This window comes from Cynocephalus volans, chromosome X, assembly GCF_027409185.1.
Source record: "Cynocephalus volans isolate mCynVol1 chromosome X, mCynVol1.pri, whole genome shotgun sequence".
Lineage (NCBI taxonomy): Eukaryota > Metazoa > Chordata > Mammalia > Dermoptera > Cynocephalidae > Cynocephalus > Cynocephalus volans.
Genome location: NC_084478.1, coordinates 10,535,154 through 10,548,611, shown reverse-complemented (window position 1 = coordinate 10,548,611; position 13,458 = coordinate 10,535,154). Strand labels below are relative to the sequence as shown.

The window sequence follows — 13,458 nt, the reverse complement described above, 5'->3', positions numbered from 1 at the left end:
GTATGACAAAATGTACTAATGAAGATACCAAAGGGATCTAATTGTGTCTAAAAGTAAAATGGATACTGAGCAAGGTGCCTTAAGCCACTTTTTAAAAGAGAGAAATAGTTAATCATAATTCTGTTCATAGCACAGAGACCCTCCTAAAAGCAAATAAACCTCTGGATTTGATTCAGGGGTTGGAAAACTCTGGCCCACAGGTCAACTCCAACCCAGCAAAAGTACTCATAAGGCATACAAGTTAACAATGGTTTTTACATTTTTAAATGGTTGGAGGAGAAAAAAAAGGTTTTTTTGAGTTGAACTACTTAGAAGAACAATATTTTGTGACATGTGAAAACTAGAAAATTCTAATTTCATGGTAAAAGGCCGCAAAGAAAGTTAAAATTGCATAATGATAAACACACACACACACACACACACACACACACACACAGGATATTAAAAAAAAGAAAATTCTAATTTCAGTGCCCATGGGAACATAGCCATGCCCATTCACGAACTATGTGTTGTCTATGGCTGTTTTCAGGCCACATGGCCAAGTTGGGCAGTTGCAGCAGACACTGTGTGGCCCACAGAGCCTGAAATATTTTCCATTTGGCCCTTTACGGAAATCGTTTGCCAACCAGCTAACCCTTGCAATGATCCATTAGTGTTACCAAAACCAAAAATGCTTAATTCAGTTGGCTCTGAGAAACAGAGAAGTCACTATAAATCTTCAAAAAAAAAAAAAGTCATGCTGGCAATTTTTAAAACAATATTTTTAAATGGCAGAAACTGGGTTTCAAGATGGCGGTGGCTGCGGCAGTTGGCATGGAGTAGCTGAGGTGGAAATGGCGGCCACTGGGCCTCAGGCAACCAGGAAACTTGTGGACCTTCCTCTTGTCATCTCTTAAGGGAGGACCACAGCTGCTGTGCAGTCGTGAGGGCTGACTGCCACTTTGCCCCCAGAAGGAGAGGCTGCCTCATTTACAGGCAACAGCTTTGAAGTGTGGAGCAGGAAAAGAACTGTTTCTTAGCTGCAAAAGCAAGTCTCGAAACAGGGAACATGGCACCAGGGCTGCTGTGGATGCAGACAGGATCCTGGAGGCTGGGGCCATGCTGAAGGTGGCCAGCTGCCCTATTCAGGATTTGAGGTTTCAAGCCGGCATTAAAGAAGATTCCTGGGAGCGCCCGAGCCGCGCCGCGACTGAACAGCCCGAGGCGGCAGCGGCCGAGAACGGGGAAGGCAACGAACCAGAGGCAGAGAGTGAGCACCCGACCTGGCACAGCACTGTGAGTGACCCCTGGCCCAGCTCTGTTCGGGGGGCTGACACCCACCCCGCTCCCGCCTGCATCACCAGTTCACTCACCGCCCCAGGGCTGCCTCCATTTTCCCAGGTGCTGGCAGCTCTGCCCGGCTCGGCCGTCACTGAGCCTTCCCACTTGCTTGGCCCGGTGCGGGGCTTTCCGGAGCCTGCGGGCCAGCCTCCCCTCCCACTCCCTCCGTGGTTCTCTGGTGGGGCTGGTTGTGTGGGGTGTCCCCGGCCAGTGTCGGGAGGGCAAGGAAGTATGGATGGGCCGACTGTCACTCCACCACACCCTGGACTCCGGCCCCCGGTAAACTTCCTGTTACTGGGAGGCAGATACCATCTCTGCGGCCACCAGTTCGGAAAAAATCCTAACCAATTTCTGGTTGGGAATAGTGTGGTAGGAGAGTTCCCAGGTCCGCTTCAACCTGCCGGAGAGCAGGCTGCAGGTGGGCGCTAGATTCGGTCTATGCTGGGGGGATACAAAGGTGAACAAGACCCGAGAAAGATCTACACAGTGCTACAAAGGTACCCAGAGTGACCGGTCATCTGAGCCTACCAGAACCCTGGTAAACTTCCTGGGCGAGGCGGTGCTGAGCAGGGTCTTGAAGGCCCAGCTGAAAGACGAGGGGTGCAGAAGACACGCCCCAGCCCAGCACAGTGCACACAGAGTGGGGAGACGTGCGGCCAGGGAGGCGGAGACTCGACAGAAACCATACACCTGGTGTGGTCGCCACTGGACGATCCAACAGCCTGGGCCAGAGCACACGGAACAGGGAGAAGTCCTGCACAGGAAGTGAAAGCTCAACAGAGATCACACACCCTGTGGTATGTGATCCACCAGCCCAGCAGAGTACAAGCTGACCAGAAAGGTAGCTCCCCAGAGAAGCCCAAGACCTGAGGCAACCACACACACAAGGCACTAGAGGCCAACTGAGCAGTCACGGAGGGACCCATAAGAAATTGACAACCACAGCAACATCCTAGTTAGTCATTAGTCTCAAACCGGTGGACTGTGAAAGCCCTTGCCACAATGAATGAACACCAAAAAAAAGATACCAGAATTACAAAAAATCAAGAAAGTATACCACCAAAAGTTAATAAATCTCAAACTCTAGATCCTATAGAACAAGAAGCCCTTGAAATAACTGACAAGGAATTTCGAGTGATAATTCTAAGGAAACTGAATGAGATACAAGTAAACTCAGCTATCCATCATAATGAAATGAGGAAAAGTATACAGGATCAGAAAGAGGAAATGTACAAGGAAATCCATGTCCTGAAAAAAAAATGTAGCAGAACTTGCTGAACTGAAGAAGTTATTCAGTGAAATAAAAAACACAATGGAGAGTTTAACCAGCAGGCTTGTCGAAGTTGAAGAGAGAACCTCTGAACTTGAAGATGGGCTGCTTGAAATAACACAAGCAGACAAAAAGACAGAAAAAAGAATCAAGGACATTGAAGAAAATCTGAGAGAGATATCAGACAAACTTAAACGCTCAAATATCCGAGTCATGGGTATTCCAGAAGGGGAGGAAAATGGAGATTCCATTGAAAACATATTCAATAAAATAGCGGCAGAAAATTTCCCAGGTATAGGAAAAATCACAGATCTTCAGATCCAGGAAGCTCAACGATTTCCAAACATATTCAAACCAAAAAGGCCTTCTCCAAGACATGTCATAGTCAAATTGGCAAAACTCAGAGACAAAGAGAGAATCTTAAAAGCTGCAAGAGAGAAGCGTCAAATCACCTATAAGGGAGCCCCAATCAGGCTAACATCAGACTTTGCATCACATACCCTAAAAGCAAGAAAGGAATGGGATGATATTTTCAAAATACTAAAAGACAAAGATTGCCAGCCAAGAATACTCTACCCTGCAAGGCTATCCTTCCGAAATGAAGGGCAAATAGTATATTTCTCAGTCAAACAAAAACTGCGGGAGTTCACTACCACATGACCACCCTTACAAAAAATCCTCAAGGGAGTACTTGGTTTGGTTCCTGAAAAATAACTACCACTGCCATAAAAACCCAAGAAAAATCAAAACCCACTACTATAATAAAAATGGCATTCATGAAGAGAAAACAAGCAAACGTAAATGCTATCTACAACCTAAGGAACCAACAAACACAGAAACCAAAGAGTAAATCAGAAAGCAAGGAACAAAAGACACCTAAGACAACCAAACTACCAATAAAATGCTAGGAATAAATCAACACCTTTCAATAACAACTCTTAATGTAAAAGGCTTAAATTCCCCAATCAAAAGACACAGACTGGCTGACTGGATCAAAAAGGAGGACCCAACTATATGCTGCCTACAAGAGACCCACCTCACCCATAAAGATTCACACAGACTAAGAGTGAAAGGATGGAAAAAGATTTACCATGCAAATAGAAAAGAAAAACGAGCTGGAGTAGCTATTCTTATATCTGACAAAATAGACTTTAAACTAAAAACCATAAAAAGAGACAATGAGGGACATTACTTAATGATAAAAGGACTGATCCATCAAGAAGACATAACAATCATAAATATGTACGCACCCAATGTTGGAGCAGCCAGATTTATAAAACAAACTCTATTAGACCTAAAGAAGGAAATAGACACTAATACCATAATAGCAGGGGACCTGAACACCCCACTGTCAATATTAGACAGATCATCTAGGCAAAGAATCAGTAGAGAAACACAAGATCTAAACAAGACTCTAGACCAATTGGAATTGGCAGATATCTACAGAACATTCCACCCAACAACCTCAGAATATTCATTCTTCTCATCAGCACATGGATCATTCTCCAGGATAGATCACAGATTAGGTCACAAATCAAGTCTAAATAAATTCAAAAAAATTGGAATTCTCCCATGTGTTTTCTCAGACCACAATGGATTAAAACTAGAAATTAATAACAAACAAAACTCTGGAAACTATACAAACACATGGAAATTAAACAGCATTCTACTTAATGACATATGGGTCCAAGAAGAAATCAAGCAGGAAATCAAAAAATTTATTGAAACTAATGAAAACAATGATACATCATACCAAAAACTATGGGACACTGCAAATGCAGTATTGAGGGGAAAATTTATTGCATTAAACGCTCACTTCAGAAGAATGGAAAGAAGGCAAGTGAACAACCTAACATTTCACCTTAAAGAACTAGAAAAACAAGAACAATCCAAACCTAAAGTTAGCAGACGGAAAGAAATCATTAAGATCAGAGCAGAACTGAATGAAATGGAAAACCAAAAAACAATTCAAAAGATCAATGAATCAAAAAGTTGGTTTTTTGAAAAGATAAATAAAATTGACAAACCATTAGCATGGCTAACAAAAAAAAAGAAGAGAGAAGACTCAAATAACAAAAATTAGAAATGAAAAAGGCGATATTACAACTGATTCATCTGAAATACAAGGAATCATTCGAGACTACTATAAACAACTATACGCCAACAAATTTGAAAATCTGGAGGAAATGGATAAATTTCTGGACACACACAAGCTCCCAAAACTGAATCGTGAAGACGTAGAAAATTTGAACAGACCAATAACAATAAAGGAGATTGAAGCTGTTATCAGAAGGCTCCCAACAAAGAAAAGCCCAGGACCAGATGGATTCACAGCAGAATTTTACCAAACATTCAAAGAGGAATTGACACCGATTCTTTCCAAACTATTCCAAAAGATTGAAACGGACGCAAATCTCCCAAACTCATTCTATGAAGCAAACATCATCCTGATACCAAAACCAGGTAAAGATATAACCAAAAAAGAAAACTACAGGCCGATATCCTTGATGAATATAGATGCAAAAATCCTCACTAAAATACTAGCAAACAGAATACACCAACACATACGTAAAATTATGCATCACGATCAAGTGGGATTCATCCCAGGGATGCAAGGTTGGTTCAACATACACAAATCAATAAATGTGATACACCATATTAATAAACTCAAACACAAGGACCATATGATCATCTCTATAGATGCTGAAAAAGCATTTGATAAAGTTCAGCACTCATTCATGACAAAGACCCTGTATAAGTTAGGTATACAGGGAAAATATCTCAACATAATTAAAGCCATATATGCCAAACCTACTGCCAATATCATCCTGAATGGGGAAAAGCTGAAAGCTTTTCCTTTAAGAACAGGAACTAGACAAGGATGCCCACTTTCACCACTCCTATTCAACATAGTGTTGGAAGTACTAGCCAGAGCAATCAGAGAAGAGAGGGAAATAAAGGGCACCCAGGTTGGAAAAGATGAAGTCAAACTGTCCCTGTTTGCAAATGACATGATCTTATATATTGAACAGCCTAAAACCTCTACAAAAAAACTGTTGGAATTGATAAATGATTTCAGCACAGTAGCAGGATACAAAATCAACACACAAAAATCAGTACCATTTCTTTTCTCCAATAGTGAACATGCAGAACGAGAAATCAAGAAAGCCTGCCCATTTACAATAGTCACCCAAAAAATAAAATACTTAGGAATTGAGTTAACCACGGATGTGAAAAATCTCTATAATGAGAACTACAAACCACTGCTGAGAGAAATTATAGAGGGTACAAAAAGATGGAAAGATATCCCATGCTCTTGGATTAGAAGAATCAACATAGTGAAAATGTCCATACTACCCAAAGTGATATACAAATTCAGTGCAATCCCCATGAAAATTCCAAAGACATTTTTCTCAGAAATGGAAAAGTCTATCCAGACATTTATATGGAACAATAAAAGACCACGCATAGCCAAAGCAATGCTGAGCAAAAAAAATAAAGCTGGAGGCATAACACTACCTGATTTTAGCTATATTACAAAGCTATAATAACCAAAACAGTATGGTACTGGCATAAAAACAGACACACTGACCAATGGAATAGAATAGAGAATCCAGAAATCAACCCACACACTTATTGCCATCTGATCTTCGACAAAGGCACCAAGCCTATTCACTGGGGAAGGGACTGCCTCTTCAGCAAATGGTGCTGGGATAACTGGATATACAAATGCAGGAGAATGAAACTACATCCATACCTCTCACTGTATACTAAAATCAACTCAAAATGGATTAAGGATTTAAATATACACCCTGATACAATAAAACTTCTTAAAGAAAACATAGGAGAAACACTTCAGGAAATAGGACTGGACACAGACTTCATGAATACGACCCCAAAAGCACGGGCAACCAAAGGAAAAATAAACAAATGGGATTATATCAAACTAAAAAGCTTCTGCACAGCAAAAGAAACAATTAAAAGAGTTAAAAGACAACCAACAGAGTGGGAGAAAATATTTGCAAAATATACATCTGACAAAGGATTAGTATCCAGAATATCAAAGGAACACAAACAACTTTACAAGAAGAAAACAAGCAACCCAATTAAAAAATGGGCAAAAGAGCTAAGTAGGCATTTCTCTAAGGAAGATATACAAATGGCCAACAGACATATGAAAAAATGCTCAACATCACTCCGCATCCGGGAAATGCAAATCAAAACCACACTGAGATACCATCTAACCCCAGTTAGGATGGCTAAAATCCAAAAGACTCTGAACGATAAATGCTGGCGAGGTTGCAGAGAAAAAGGAACTCTCATACATTGTTGGTGGGACTGCAAAATGGTGCAGCCTCTATGGAAAATGTTATGGAGGTTCCTCAAACAATTGCAGATAGATCTACCATACGAACGAGCTATCCCACTGTTGGGAATATACCCAGAGGAATGGAAATCATCAAGTCGAAGGTATACCTGTTCCCCAATGTTCATCACAGCACTCTTTACAATAGCCAAGAGTTGGAACCAGCCCAAATGTCCATCATCAGATGAGTGGATAGGGAAACTGTGGTACATCTACACAATGGAATACTACTCAGCTATTAAAACGAATGAAATACTGCCATTTGCAACAACATGGATGGACCTTGAGAGAGTTCTATTAAGTGAAACAAGTCAGGCACAGAAAGAGAAATACCACATGTTCTCACTTATTGGTGGGAGCTAAAAATTAATATATAAATTCACACACACACACACACAAAAAAAAAAAAAAACAAAAAAAAAACGGCGTGGGGGAAGAAGATATAACAACCACAATTACTTGAAGTTGATACGACAAGCAAACAGAAAGGACATTGTTGGGGGGAGGGGGGAGGGAGAAGGGAGGGAGGTTTTGGTGATGGGTAGCAATAATCAGCCACAATGTATATCGACAATATAAAATATAAAAAAATTAAATTAAATAAAAATAAATGGCAGAAACTGTAGCTCCTTAATTAACTGCAGGAATCTTATGCAACACTTCTTTGAATGTACTCCTCACAGGGCAGGAGACGAAGGCTCACTGCTATGCCAGTCATCCACGGGTCCTTGCCTCTCAGCCCCACGCATTCCCTCCGCTGCCCCTTCTCACCTCTTCCAGACTGAAAAGCACACCCCCGATCGGAGCACCAAAGGCCACGGAGACTCCAGCCACAGCCGCCGCTGAAAGCACCTGCAAGGCAAACAGTTACGTATGAGCTCCGGGCCCTCCGTGAACACCAGCGTGTGCAGGCGAGACCATGGAGGGGCTGCGGGCAGAACGCTTTCCTGCAGCGGAAGCTGGTCGGCTCAACTCGCGCCTTTTGCCCTCATTCTTGCTGTACTTGGAGAAAAGGCTGCTGAAGAAGTTGCCACAGCAACAAGCCACGTGCACCAGCGGCCTTTCTTTCCCAAGGCTCAGGCCGGATGACACTACCAGCACCAGGGTGACCGTCTTAATTAGCAGGGTCCACTTCCACAAGTAGCCCCTGTTGATGAAGCCGCTCAGAATGGTCTTGATCTGAAACAGAGGATCGAGAATGAGAGGGAATGAACTGTATCAATGCATGGCCAGGAAAATAGCTGTAATTCCTCTGGGAGGCATTTTTAAAGTTTTGATTCACAAAGTCACGTGGAAGACAGGCTCTTTTAGTTTTCCATTTGTCTATATTATATTAACAGAAACTTACATGAATATATAATTTTATATTAACAGAAACATTGAAAAATTCAATGCAAGTAAACCTTAAGAATTCCCAAAGTACTAAAAGATGTCACTTCTAAGGTCTCATTTTACTCATGATGTTTTGTCCTGTTCACATTACCTTTTGCTGTGTTGAGAAGAGACATACAAGGGGTCTTCAAAAAGTTCATGGAAAGATTCGTATTATCTTTAATTCCATTTTTCCACAAACTTTTTGAAGTATCCTCCTATACCTATGATTTTAACTGCTCCTTTTTGAATCTTGAAAGATATCCGAGAGAAACGAGAGGGAGAGCTGGCCAGCTACGTGACAGAGCAAACAGAGTGAAGGAGTTTAGAATACGCCACCCAAAGTATGCCACTCTGGCATATTGACTATTTTGAGTTACATAAACTCCGCCACCCAAAGTATGCCACTCTGGCATATTGACTATTTTGAGTTACAGGCACTCAGAAAACAGCAGGTGCAAGATCTCTCTGACCTTCATTTTGTTTCTTTAAAGAAGGAGATGAAATTCCCATGTGAAAGATGCCCTTCCTGTACGAGAAGGACAGTATCATTCTTATCATCAAGGATGGGAAGTTGAGGCCGAAGGAATTCTGTACAAACCAACGTTGTTAGACTAGCCCTTATCCTCCTAGTCATGTCTCTGTCACTACCCGAGCCCAAGCCCCTTTACCCTGTCACATTTTCATAGTTGACTACTCTTTGTCCAATGCAGCATATAAGTGCACAACTCTAACTGCGTCTTCAGGTCTTCATTTCCTTATGAAGGGTCCCATGTCATATAAAACATATTAAATAAATGTGTATGTTTTTCTCCTATGGATCTGTCTTACATCAATTTAATTCTCAGGCCCAGCCAAAAACCCCTAAAAGGGTAGAGGTAAAATCCTGCCTCCCCCACAAGAGCAAAACGTCAGTTGAACTTTAGGTCAAGGGTTGGCAAACTATGGCCTGTGGGCCAAATCCAGCTTGTTCCCTATTTTTATATGACCCACAAGCTAAGAATGGTTTTAACATTATTTAAAGTAATATAAATAGTAATATAAATATAAAATAAAGTAAGAAAAAAATTACTAGCCTTTCAATGAGAATAGTTTCTCCATCCTGCCTCTTGGCCCATAGGCCTAAAATACTGACTCTCTATTCTTTATAGGAAAAGTTTGCTGGCCCTTGCTGGAGGTGATAGGTAAAAGGGGTATTTACTGTCCAGTTTCTTCAACTTTTCTGTATGTTTGAAAGTATTCTTAACACAACGTTGGAAAAGGAAGATGCTCAGCATTCTAATAACGCAACTTTGGGGGATATACAGATGTTTGAATCCATGGCAACCCGTTTTCTTTCACCTAATCCTATCTCTTGTATTGAAAAGGACTTTGACTACAGGGAGCATTGTCTTGCTCCATTTTCAGACCTGCCGCATTTTGTAAATGCCAAGTAATGGCTTTCTTCCTAAAGGCGTGCTTGAGCATTTTGCCTAAGGCTTTGAGAATTCAACTCAGTGCCAATCTCAGTGACTAACTTCATATACTGGGGTCCTCTCCCCCAAAACGGTGTCCTTTAGGATACAGAAACATTACCATGGCTACATAACTTCTACATCCAACCTCTGCCAAAATTGGCTCAAATGGAGTGAATGTTTACCATCGAGATGGCAATTTACATGCCTGTAATCACAGATTAATTAGACACTAAGTGAGTCACTCCATGTAGTTCGTGGTTGATTTCTTTTCCCATTGTGTAGTACATAACGGGACAGTGTTATCGCTTGTCAGTGCCATTTACATAACTTCAAAATGCCTCCTTGTGGACACTGCTCTGCCAAGTAATCAATTTCTCAAGTAGCTATTACAGTCCTTCACAACCTCAGCACTCATCAGAATCACTGGGAATTAGGAAATATTAAGAATTGGCTCTCCCCAGAGAGATTTGATGTAATTGGCCCCGGGTGCATCCAGGGTATGAGGAGTTGTACAGCCTCCCCAGGTGAATCTACAATGCAGCCCAGGTGGAGAACCACTGCTCCATTCCGGGAAAATGTAGCACAGGTAGCCCTAATTTATCAATATTTAAGAGACGGACCTGAAACACTCTTGGTTCTTTCACAAATTCCTGCTACTGAGCGTCGTGTCACCTGTGGTAACTTGGGGAGGGTCATGAAGTCAGTGAATCTTCAGATTGTTAAAGGGGTGTGCACAGGACCATTTTCCTCTCAGGAACTACGGACAGATCCGTATCCTAATTCAAGAAGAGGGAGCAGGCGAGGGAAAGAGCCCACACGAGCAGGTCGTGCGTGTCTTCCTGAAGAACTCAATGAGCTCCTCCCTGCAGGACATGCCAGAGGCCTCCTAGCTGCGCAGTCAGCTGGTGTTTCTTGAATGAGCCTTTAACTGATGGCAAATTAGTGGTGGCAAAACCAGGCCTTAACAGGTGGTAGTTGGACTAATTGATCCTGTGCTCTGGGGATCTCAGATCCCTTTATTTAAGGGATGTTTTATTATGTCTGCCACAATCCTGCCCTTTTGTGTTGCCTTGAATAAAATTCTCTATAATTTTTGTCAGTTAGTTAATGTGGATTTGGACCCCAGGGTACAGTTTAAAAGTGTAATACCACTTAGAAAATTACAAGCATCTAAATTACCTGAGCCTTTGCCAGCCATGACATGTGGTGAATTGAACAGTTTAATAGGTATTTTGTAATTCTCTAAAATGATTTGACAAAATTCTCATGATCAAATTAGGGACTAAAGAGGGCAAATTCATTCCCAATAGATGCCAAAATCCAATGACTTGCTTTAACTTGGATTCATTGAGACTGAAGCAAGCAGGGCTTTCACAAGGTGTATTGCACTGGATTTGTGACTTGGTATTTTTAACTTTACAACCAGAGCACTTTCTGGTAAGTAAATATTTGTAAGAGTGTTCATTTCTTGTAAAGAATGGAAACATCAACTCAGAATAAGTTCTGGGAAGACATGATTTCATATACGAGGATACTTCAAAAAGTTCGTGTAAAGATTTGTATTTTAAGTCTATATTTCCACGAATTTCTTGAAGTCCTTGCATAGTTGATAGTGGTTCTACTGATAAAGCGAACAGAAGCAGAAAGAGAGACTCTTACCCTCAGCTCTACTATAATACTTGTTTAGAAAATGCATATTTGTTCCAATGCTATCTATACATTAGGTAAGAATTTGAGCATAACACAAATTTCATGTCTGTTTATGCAGAATTTTCTCTGGGAGAAATACGAGGTGAATGCAGAACACCGTACCCAGCTGAACCTAGCTATGTAGGAAAACACAAAGCATACATACGCACATGCCTCAAACATCAACCAGTCCACACGTGTGCTGGGGAGCCACACCCGTGCACGCCGCTGTCACAGCTTCCCCTCCAGGTCCAGATAACCCTCCTGCAGCCCCTTCACAGTAATTCACAAGCTGCAGCCCTTCTGATGCTCACTTCCACAGCCAACTTCAAGTGTTATCAAGAAGAAAGATACTTATTGTAGTATTGAACAATTTCTTGGCCATTTAATGTGTAAAACTGTGCTGCTGTTTTTCCTAGCCTATTTTTTTTATATGTATCACTGATGAAATTTTCGAGTATTGTGTTCCTAACCCATTTTCTCCATAAGTACTCTTTTTTTTTAATTGCATGATTTTGCATGGCATGGTGATGTTTATGAATGTATATGTCACACTATAGCAGTACTGGTTGTACTGAGAAAATAGGATTTTAATATGGCATGCTTTTGTGTTCCTGAAGCAATTTGTTAATATAAACCATCAAAAATTCAGCATGACGTATTAAGAGTTTTTCCCTAACTTTCCTGAAACAAGACCATATTGAATTTTTCTTTTGACCATCTTTAAATGACTCAGCCCTTCCTGTAAATGCCTGGACCAGCGTCAGTGCTGGAGGGCACCACCCAAGGGTGGGGATGTGTTGTCACAACTGGTGCACAACTAAATCTTCAAACTCACTCAACTACATCTTCATCTCTACCGCCTGTGGGCCTTGCTGCAGCAACAACTTGAAGAACTGAATTGCATTGATTCGAGGGATAATACGAGAATTTTAAAAAATTTTTCTAGCTAGAATTTTCACTGTCTGGGCTATTTGCGAATCACCTCAATTATCATTATTCTGCCCAGTAGATCCTTGTAGGTTTCAAGTTCAGTCTCACGCATTCGCCCTGATGGATGAGCTCACTTCCCTCATACGTTGGTTACATGAAAGTGCTGAAAACTACTTATAAGAACGCTATATTCACAAGGGTAAATTCACAGTGCATGCGGTGAAAGTGAAATTAAGTTTTGTAAAGATTGCTATTACCTGGTCATAAGAAGAGCAGAATGTGGCAGGGGAGTTTAATCATCAGTGAACTTTCTCAGCAACAAACCTCCGCTATTGCCCTTTTTTCACATTATATCATAGGCGCACATCCGAGTTATCCCAGTGCCAGTTTATGCGTGTGGTTAATGAACTCTGATTGCACAGGCTTTAAGAGTTATGCCTGGTTTACTACGACAATGGTTTAATCATCTGATAAGCGATAAAGCAGAAACCTTGGATACAGAGTATGAATCCTGAACTCACAGTTGACTAGCTTGGTGACCTTGGGCAAGTTCCTTAATCTCTCTGTGCTAGTTTCTTCAACTACCAAATGCACAATAATAGTACCTGCCTCATAGTCTACTGTGAGGAGTAAATGAGTTAGTAAAATGAGTTCATGCTCGGAACTGTGCTTGGCACAACAGTGCTACGGAAGTCTTTGCTATTCTTATTATTGTTACAAAAGAAATTCAGCCACGACTCGCCTCGGGTATGCCAGAGCCACAGGCATATGGTGCAAACACGCGCACCAGGGAGACGGCCAGAAACGCAAACAGCAACGCCCACAGGATGTACATTAAGAAATTCAGAATGTAAGCACTGGCACAGTAAACAGACACAAAGGAAGAGGACATGAGCCATGGCAAACCTGAGCAACATACCAAAGCCACCCCTCTGTCGGGAGAGCAGACGCTTTGATGGGATCGGGCAGGCCCAGTCCCTGTCTTGTAAAAACAAAAAGGCCAGAGTCGGTTTTATCGGCTGTCACCATCGCTGCAGTGGGTACACACAACA

General features: G+C 41.6%; 1 protein-coding gene across 1 annotated transcript in view; it reads right to left on the bottom strand.

Annotated features, from left to right (window-relative positions):
• The window catches only part of LOC134366923 (H(+)/Cl(-) exchange transporter 4-like), a 36,455-nt gene that overhangs the window by 11,214 nt on the left and 11,783 nt on the right, over positions 1-13,458 (bottom strand). The window contains 4 exon segments of the mRNA XM_063083489.1: positions 7,728-7,808; position 7,898; positions 7,930-8,135; positions 13,149-13,270. Of these exon segments, the coding sequence (XP_062939559.1) occupies positions 7,728-7,808; position 7,898; positions 7,930-8,135; positions 13,149-13,270 (410 nt within the window).